Raw genomic sequence first — 9,342 nt, 5'->3', positions numbered from 1 at the left:
ATAAGTTATTTTGTTCCCATCGCTTCTCCATTAATAATTAGGTTTAATTTTATAATGGATTTTTTTTGTTCTCAATTTTTATTGATTCAAACTCTTGATTTTTTATTTTATAAATGGATCAGTTTAATTATAGATTAATTGGTATTGATACTTTACTAATTTGATAAATTTTGAATATCGATTTGATTTTAATTGGGCTAATTATGATCCGAACCGGGACTGGCCCAGATCTGACGCCAGCACTACCGCCAGTTATAGCAAATTGACGAAGCAAGCCGGCGAGGACTTAAAAACAACGCTACGCGGCTCGCTCTACGGCTCCTTTAAAAGTCATTTTATTTCTCCTATTAGCGTGCTTTCACAGGTCCGCCTCTATTCTGTGAGCCAGTGAGACGAACCCTTCTCTCCTTCTCTCTCTCTCTGCCCCCACGCCCCCCCCCCCCCCCCCCCAATCTTTCCACATTCACACACACTCTCCTCTCTCTCCATCTCTTTTGCAGCTTTCAACGATTCAGATCCGCTTCTGGTTCCCTGAGAACCCTAATTTCCACATTCCCAGTTCCAGGTAGTAAATAGAACCCTAACCCTTATATTTCCTAATAAATGTGTTTTTGAAAGAAAACCTTCTGCTTCTAGTTTCATTTTTATCCTGCAAAAGCTTTGTAATCGCTGCTCTATTGCTAGGGCTTATTCGTTTGTTGTTCTATTGGATTTGCGATTACCTTGGCTTTAGTAGAATCGCATTTCAATCATAATATTTCGCTTGATTCATTTTGAAGGTATTTGGTATTGTAATATAAGTTAGGGATGATCGGCTCTTCTTTGTCCCCCTCTCTATGATGAATGGCAATCCAGCAGCACATAAACTTTCTGTTTTACTAATTAATCTAGATTTTTTTTTTAAATATCTCTGCATTCGCGAGAGGTTTGAAGGCTAGGCTTCTGTTTTTTCGAAATAAAAGATATCTATCACGGGCATTGCAATTACATATTTTTATATTGTCTGTTTCCATTTCAGTGCGGGATCGGTATTGAGTAACTGTTCTGATTTTGGAAGGAAGGATGTTTGGTTCTACTACTGGTATGTGCTTCCTTTTATATATGTGCGTATACATATATATTCATATTTTTTATGATTGGTTAGTAGCTGGTTTTATCTATTTTCATCCTAATTGCCTGTTCTGAGGGCTGTGATTTTATTTTTGTAGTCTTATCTTTTACATTGCTGGGGTGTTTGAGCTTGAAATTAAACGCCTTTGTTCATCTCCAATATATTAAATCCATGGAAGATTGATCATGGCTAAGCTATTTATTTTCACGTGCGTGCATCTTTCTGAATTGCACTGTTGGTCATAGTTAGAACTTAGAATGAAGCTTATTGACCGTTGCTTTCTTGGTTCCCTTCATTTACTCGTACATATTAAATATTTCAGTCACCTTTGGATCATTTTTGAGTATGCAATGCATTTCCTGTCATAAGATTTTTCTTGTTTTTATACACAATTTATTCTTTAATAATTTTATATTGATCAACTTAAATTTATGTGAAAAAATGTCATCTATTTTGGTAAACATATTAAGATTTTCATTTAATGATAATTAATTATCTAGAAAATGGTCTTAGAATGGGATTCTTGGATAGGAGAAATCAAGATCCATTCCATTCAAATCATACTGCACTTATGCCTGCGTTATTTGCTATTCATTTGTTTTTTTTTTTGGTTCTATTATTTATTTTTTCTGAGAACATTTATGTTTTCTTTTATCTTACGCCTTTAATTGTTAGAAAATCTTTGATTATATCTTCTGGGTTTGTTGTCTGATTATGTTTGCTAACTTAGTTATGCTCTGGATCTTGTGTTGGAGTGGCTTATTTAAGGTTTTCACATGGCTTCAGGATGTGGAAATGTGCTTTTCCAAAACAGTCTAACAGTGCTTGTCCTGACTTTTATTGAGCTTCTTTTATGGAATGTACTATTGTTTTGATGGAAATTTTATATTTTTAGTATTTGCCATTTTCATTACATATGAATGTATATGTTCCATGAAGATTATAGCTAATAGTGTTTGTATGCGTGACTCTGTGCGATAAACATTCTGATACTTTGAATTTAATTTAACAGCTTTTGGGCAGTCATCTAGTAGCCCCTTTGGTTCCCAAACAGTATTTGGTCAAACAAGTAATGCCAACAATAATCCGTTTGCTCCTAAACCCTTTGGTAGTACAACTCCTTTTGGTTCACAAACAGGGGGCTCCATTTTTGGGGGAACTTCAACTGGCATGTTTGGTACCCCCCAAACTTCCTCACCTTTCTCTTCCACTCCTTTTGGCGCTTCATCTTCACCAGCATTTGGGAGCACTATGCCTACATTTGGAGGTTCTTCTTCTACATCTGCTTTTGGTAATTCATCAACTTCATTTGGTGGTAAGTATGCCGTAGATTTAATTATACCATTAATTGTTTTTTTTTGTTATAACAACTCTGCTTCTTGTTGTTTACCTATGTTTCTTTTCTTGTATTTGTTGCATATAAACGTCTACATTTTGAACATTACCATCTTTTCTGATCTAGCAAATATAGACCATGTTTTATCAGGTAATGCATGCATGTTGGGTTAATGCGAACTTATTTGAATACCAATGGACATTTATCCTGGAAGCCATTTTTTATGAACTATTATGAGAACATCATATGCCAGGAACGTATTCCAGGGAAAAACATGTATTTTAGGAGATGATAGTTAAATGGCTGCATATTTCTCCAACGCTTTTCTTATTTTGTAAATATCCTCTTAGTTTTTATCTCTGTCTTTTGCTTATTTCTCTGTAATATTTTTAGGATGATAGATTACTAGTTAATATTTATCTTCCCTTGTTTCATTTTGTCTATCCACATGGGGAGATGCACAGTGTATATACATATGCATGGATATTCATTTTACTCCTATAACTATCTGCATCTGATATGTTCTTTACTCATTAGTTAAACTATATTTCTTACTTTATTTATTTCAATGTTTCATTTTCCATGTTTACCAAATGCACTATTAATCTGTATATTTATCTCACTGGGTTGTTCCTGGTCTTCTAAACTGACAACTATATGTATCACTGTAATTGTTTGTTAGGATCTTCTGTCTTTGGCCAGAAACCTGCTTTTGGAGGCTTTGGGTCTACTACTCAAACAAGTCCATTTGCAACTACAAGTCAGCAATCACAGCCTACTTTTGGTAGCAGCTTATTTGGTTCTACCACACCTTTTGGTGCATCAAGTCAGCCTGCTTTTGGTTCAACAGGTTCTCCCTTTGGTTCTTCCAGCACGCCTTCCTTTGGTACAAGCAGCACTCCGGGCTTTGGTGCTAGCACTCCATCCTTTGGTACCACAAGTGCATTTGGGTCAACAGCGAGTCCAGCATTTGGTACGGGAACTGGATTTGGCGCGTCCAGCACACCAGTATTTGGATCTGGGGGCAGCTTTGCAACTTCAAGCACCCCTGCTTTTGGTGCTTCAGGTGCTCCTGGATTTGCAACTTCTAGCACTCCTGCCTTTGGGGCTTCAACTACTCCTGCCTTTGGGGCTTCAACTACTCCTGTCTTTGGGGCTTCAACAACTCCTGCCTTTGGGAGTACCCCTGCATTTGGGACTTCAAGTACTCCATCCTTTAGCTTTGCATCCAGCCCAGGTTTTGGCCAGTCAGTGTCTGCATTTGGAAGCAGTCCATTTGGGACTACTACATCTCCCTTTAGTTCCCAGAGTTCACCATTTGGTAAGTTACTTTAAATATTCTATATTATATAATAGGACTGCTAAGCTTTGATGAACTATAAATTTTCAGTTTGCAGCCACTATTATATCCTTTCTTCTTCCTTCCTATGAGAAGTAAAAATTGTGTATATATTGCATGAGTTATGTACATTTATGAGCTTGTATGTAGGATCCCAGGCTACAACAGCAACATTTGGGAACCCCGGATTTGGCCAGTCTGCATTTGCCGGAAATCGTGGGGGTAGCAGAGCAGTGGCTTACTCGGCGACAGCTGAGACAGACAGTAGTGGTGGGCAGCCTGGAAAGTTAGAGTCAATATCAGCAATGCCTGTGTACAAAGATAAAAGCCATGAGGAACTGAGATGGGAAGATTATCAATTAGGAGACAAAGGTAGTGCATAGTAAATATGTTTGTGAAATCTGACATGTTTATTTTATAGATTTCTTTTTTCTAATAATAAATGCTACTTTACTAATATTATATTTCCTGGTTTCCAATTGCAGGTGGACCACTTCCTCCTGGTCAAGCCTCTGCTGGGAATAACTTTGGTGTCTCTAGCGCACCAGCAAATCCTTTTGCTCCTTCGAATGCATTTACTCAGTCATCTTCTAGTCCCTTTTCTTCAACAATTTCCTCCAACCCGTTTTCTACCAAACCTTTTGGAACCTCTAGTACACCTTCATTCAGTCCTTCACCTTTCACTGCAACACCGTCATCTAATCCTTTTCAGTCAACCTCAGCTTTTCCGTCCACTTCATCCACTGCATTTCCAGGCAGTGCAGTTCCATCTCTTTTTGGCACATCCAGCTCCTCTGCATTTGGTTCATCACCATCCTTGTTTAATACAAGCACAGGACAAACAAGTTCATCACTATTTGGAAATTTTGCAAACACTCAGCCATCTCTCTCATTCCCATCCACTGCACCTTCAATTGGCCAGACAGGTTCTGCTTTTGGACAGGCTACCTCCGCTTTTGCTCCGAGTACCACCCCTTCTTTTACCCAATCTAGCATCTTCAATACTCCTAGTGGTTTTGCATTCTCTAGCACTTCATCTCTGATGTCTTCGACCAACCAAGGGGTGTTTGGTCAAGCAAGTGTGAGTAAATTAAGATCTTTATAATATCTCTGATTCTCTCTTTGTTAGTATCTTCAATTTCTCCACTATGTGACAAGATTTTTATGTTCTGTTTGGGATATTGGGATGTAATCTTTCATTTCATATATTTTCTGTTGCCATTCCTATCCGTAGTTTTCTGCTGGGTGTTGTAAAGTATTGGAGTAGAATGTAAAATGTCAGAAATGAAAAGAAATCAAAGTCCTACTTCTGATTCATTTTTTTTTTTAACTACTGGGTGATTATCTACAAGGCTGGGGTTTGCACATTCATACATCCTTGAACTTGCATAGGTGTCTTTCGAGTTTTGGGTCTACTTAGCTTTATTCAACTGCTACATTTCTTTACTTGCAGTTGTCTCAGTCTACTCCTTTTCAACTCTCTCAACCTTCTCAGGCTACAAGTCTCCCTGGCTTTGGCAATTTTGGTCAGTCACAAGCAGGTATCTTCTTGTTTCTTTGCTCTTTTCTCTCTGCATTTTTATGATTCTCATGGTTATTAATGGAGGTTCTTGACTTTGCTTACTGTCTTCACAGCTGGCACAAGCGGATTTGCTGGTTCATCAAGCATCTTTGGTCAGAGTACTTTTGGACAATTGTATGTCTTCCCTTAACTCTGTTAGTTTGTCTTCATGCATGCTTCCATCTTTTCATATCATTGCATCTGATATGATTGGTTTGTTGTTAGTGTTCTTTTTATGTCGCAACATCCTGATTTGGTTCCTTCTTGCTTGTGTCAGTATGTGTACTCATTTATAATGTTCTTAATTTTTTCTGTCCTTTTTATGAACAGTGAAATGGATGTAATTTCATTCTTGGTGTTCAGTACATCAATTTATGATTCATGCAAAGTAGTAAACATGTTTTCTGTTTGCAGGTCTAATATTCAGAGTTCTGCTGCTGTACAGCCAGCACCTGTTACAAATCCATTTGGGACACTACCTGCAATGCCTCAAATGTCTATTGGTCGAGCTGGGACTGCACCTTCAGTTCAATATGGGATTTCTAGCATGCCTGTAAATCATTTGTCTTGAACTTTGTTTTCCGCTTAAGGAACTATTCAATTGCAAAATGATCTTTCATGTTCGTCTAACTTGGTACTTGAGCCATTAACTTCAATAATTTGCACATGGAGAGAGAGATTGGGGGGGGGTATTTTTATACCTAAAACGATTTACTTCCATAAACTGGATAGTTGTGGTTTTGACTATTGATAGTTGTCTTCTAGGTGGTTGACAAACCTGCTCCTGTTAGAATATCATCCTTGCTGACTGCTAGGCACCTGTCACAAAGACGAATCAGGTTACCCACAAGAAAATATAATCAAAAGCATGATGGTCCAAAGGTGAGGAATTTACTAAAGATTGGTAGATGAGCACAAATATACCTGCTTTTCTTTCACCTATAACTGTGGTCAGGAACGCATGTTAAGGGTGCACCGTGCACATCTGACTTACATTTTAGTCATGTACTTGAATATTGCATTCAGGTTCCATTTTTTAGTGATGAAGAGGAAACCACCAGCACGCCAAAGGCAGATGCTCTCTTTATTCCTCGGGAAAACCCAAGAGCTCTAGTCATTCATCCTACAGACCAGTGGCCCATGAGGGCCAATGCAGAAAAAGCTTCTCCACTGAGAGATGCATCCACGCCAGTGTATGAAAATGGTAAGTCCTTTAAAAGGTCTATTATATTTTCTCTATGCTGAGGGAAATATATGAATATGTTCTTTCATTGTTATTTTTTTTTTTAATTCAATTGTCCAGGCAAGCATTCAGAAACTGTTGATGTTCCATCCTCAAGTGGTGCTGGTGGTAAAGATAGTAAGATTTCGTTGTTATTTTGACAGTTCTTATATGCATTCTCATTCTTTTAATTTGCTCAAATTCCCTTGTGGTTATTTTACTTGTGTGAGAAGTTAGAAAACCGATTTGTAAAATTTGGATTCTTTTGGATCTGGTAATAAGTATGGGCCCTGAACTTTTGATTGATAAAGGAAATCTTAACAATCTATTAACACAATCCAAACTTTCGTATGAACCTCATGTTACTCACCCAATTACTCGAGTGGCTACATCTAAATATGATGCTCTGTTGGGAGAGTATGGAGAATCGAAGAACTTGGTTTATAGTGTCTTTCAGCTTCTCTCTTTTATTGATGATGAACAGTTATGACAGTTTTTATTTGGCAATGTTCTTTTCTGAAACCTAAGTTCTCTTGGGGTGGTAAACTTTTTGAGAATGGATCTGAAGTTTATTAAAGATGTAAGATTGGCTAAGAATGTGTTATTCTAAATATTCACCGGAGCATTTTCAATATGCTTTGCAAGTCAACTAGTATTTCTTAACAATTTGAGCAAAGTTTTTTATTCAAAACCTAGGGTTTCAAAATACCCTATTCAAATGCAACCTCATGGTGTTTGTGAATGGTACTTCGTGGATGTTTGATTTAGCTGTTAGATGCAGTTGATAGTTGACAGATGTCTAAACAACTAAACCATGATGTTTGATAAAATTTTTAAGGACTAGCTTATAGCTAATGGGCTCCTATATGAGGCCTAGTAGCTGCATTTCTTATTAACTCTACAATTAGAACTGTTTTTCATTAGCATTTTTTGATTTTATTTTTTATTTAGATGGTATTATGCTTTTAAATTTATAATTTTAACTTTAAAGTAAATTTTTACATCAACAAATTATTTAAAATTACAAGACATAATAGATAAACTAAAAATACTATCAAATAGAAAAATTGTGATTTTCATGTTCTAGGTTAAAAAGTTATATATATGCATGGGTAATATATTTTAAAAATTACGTTTTCAATTATCATATATGTTGTATAATAAATTAATACTTCTATATTTATTTCGTTAATATAGTAAATTGATATATATCCTTATTATCTATTTTACATACCAATAATAATAGTTAGACATAGTTTACCAAAAACTTTAGATATTTTAGTGAAGATCAGTTATTAGCTACCCGTTATAATAAGATAACTATCAGCTGTATCCAACATCTAAAATGCTCTTCATTGTGCATGATGATCATTATTTTTTGCAGAGAATGTAGTTGATGGGTTTGGGAAGGAACCAGTTTATTTTAAACTCAATCAGAAGCCTAATGGAGTTCATGAGGACAAAGAAGCTCAGAAAGAGGAGTCGTATATGACGCTTAGTGGTCATAGAGCGGGTGAAGCTGCAATAGTTTATGAACATGGGGCTGATATTGAAGCACTAATGCCAAAACTCCGAAGATCTGACTACTACACGGAGCCTCGAATCCAAGAATTGGCAGCTAAGGAAAGGGCTGAACCGGGGTTCTGCCGCCATGTCAAGGACTTTGTGGTTGGACGACATGGTTATGGGAGCATTAAGTTCTTGGGTGAGACAGATGTTCGCCGGCTTGATCTGGAGTCCCTTGTGCAATTTAATAATCGGGAGGTTATTGTGTACACAGATGACACGAAGAAACCACCTGTTGGACAAGGTCTCAATAAACCTGCTGAGGTAACACTTCTTAACATAAAATGCTTTGACAAGAAGACTGGACGTCAGTATACAGAAGGCCCAAAAATTGAGAAATACAAGGAGATGCTTAAGAGGAAGGCTGAGGACCAAGGTGCTGAATTTGTGTCATATGACCCCATTAAAGGAGAATGGAAATTCAGGGTGAACCATTTCAGCAAGTATAGCCTGGGAGATGAAGAAGAAGAAGAAGAAGAAGAAGAAGAAGAAGAAGAAGAAGAAGACTGGGTGGTTGTGCATTCTGCTAGAGGCTTTTGTTAATCATGTGGGTTTGGAGGATTTTTATCTTGCGTTGTGCAGGGGATCCTTTTTTCTTTGGGTTGTACTGGAGAGTCATATTTTGGATCTGTATAGGATTTTTATCAAATTGTGATATGTTAGTTTTGAGTGGTGTGATTTTGTATAATGTGCTTTCTTATTGTTTCTCTCCATGTTCTCTAAAAAATATTTCCTTTTTCCCCTTTGTAGGATTGTGATTTTATCTAGATTGCCATGTTTGTGTCTCGGGTTTTGTTGTTAAAATGGTTAGCCTAAATAGTAAATACCTGTGTGCCTGTTTATGTAAGCCATTATTGTATTTCACCAGCAACCTCGTTCTTTTAATGTCGATGCTTAGCTTCCCCTCTTTCATTGCGCTGCAAAATAAAGTTATCTTCTATATTTTTCTTGATATGACGTCTTTCTGTTTGTTTGAGAGGAATAATTTATATTTGATAAAGTTATCTTCTATTACGTGTTTTGTCTTTCGATTGTTTGAGAAAAATAATTTATATTTGAGAAATATAATATTTTTTATGAAGAATATTTTTTAACTTGATAATTTATTTTTTATTATTTAATTTTAATTTAAAAATTAAAATTTATAATTTATTTTTTATTATTTAATTTTAATTTAAAAAATAAAATTTATTAATAAATTTATATA

The 9,342-nt window shown here is 36.3% G+C and overlaps 1 protein-coding gene across 3 annotated transcripts; it reads left to right on the top strand.

Annotated features, from left to right (window-relative positions):
- The first annotated feature begins 407 nt into the window (after positions 1–407).
- On the top strand, positions 408–8,921 carry LOC110624105 (nuclear pore complex protein NUP98A). 3 transcript variants are annotated; one of them, XM_043949842.1, is made up of 13 exons: positions 408–565; positions 1,019–1,081; positions 2,124–2,426; positions 3,130–3,768; positions 3,937–4,158; positions 4,272–4,867; positions 5,282–5,327; positions 5,422–5,482; positions 5,762–5,900; positions 6,113–6,229; positions 6,374–6,551; positions 6,651–6,707; positions 7,954–8,921. In XM_043949842.1, exons 2-13 carry the CDS (start codon positions 1,063–1,065, stop codon positions 8,676–8,678), a joined length of 3,102 nt encoding a protein of 1,033 aa, XP_043805777.1. In that variant the 5' UTR covers positions 408–565; positions 1,019–1,062; the 3' UTR covers positions 8,679–8,921. The 3 variants fall into 3 exon arrangements, with proteins under 3 accessions (XP_043805777.1, XP_043805750.1, XP_043805811.1); XM_043949815.1 differs by having other exon boundaries at positions 5,240–5,327; XM_043949876.1 differs by lacking the exon at positions 6,651–6,707 and having other exon boundaries at positions 5,240–5,327.
- Positions 8,922–9,342: the final 421 nt, after the last annotated feature.

Source organism: Manihot esculenta, chromosome 1, assembly GCF_001659605.2.
Source record: "Manihot esculenta cultivar AM560-2 chromosome 1, M.esculenta_v8, whole genome shotgun sequence".
NCBI lineage: Eukaryota > Viridiplantae > Streptophyta > Magnoliopsida > Malpighiales > Euphorbiaceae > Manihot > Manihot esculenta.
The sequence above is the reverse complement of the archived record's forward strand: the minus strand, read 5'-3'. Positions and strand labels throughout refer to the sequence as shown.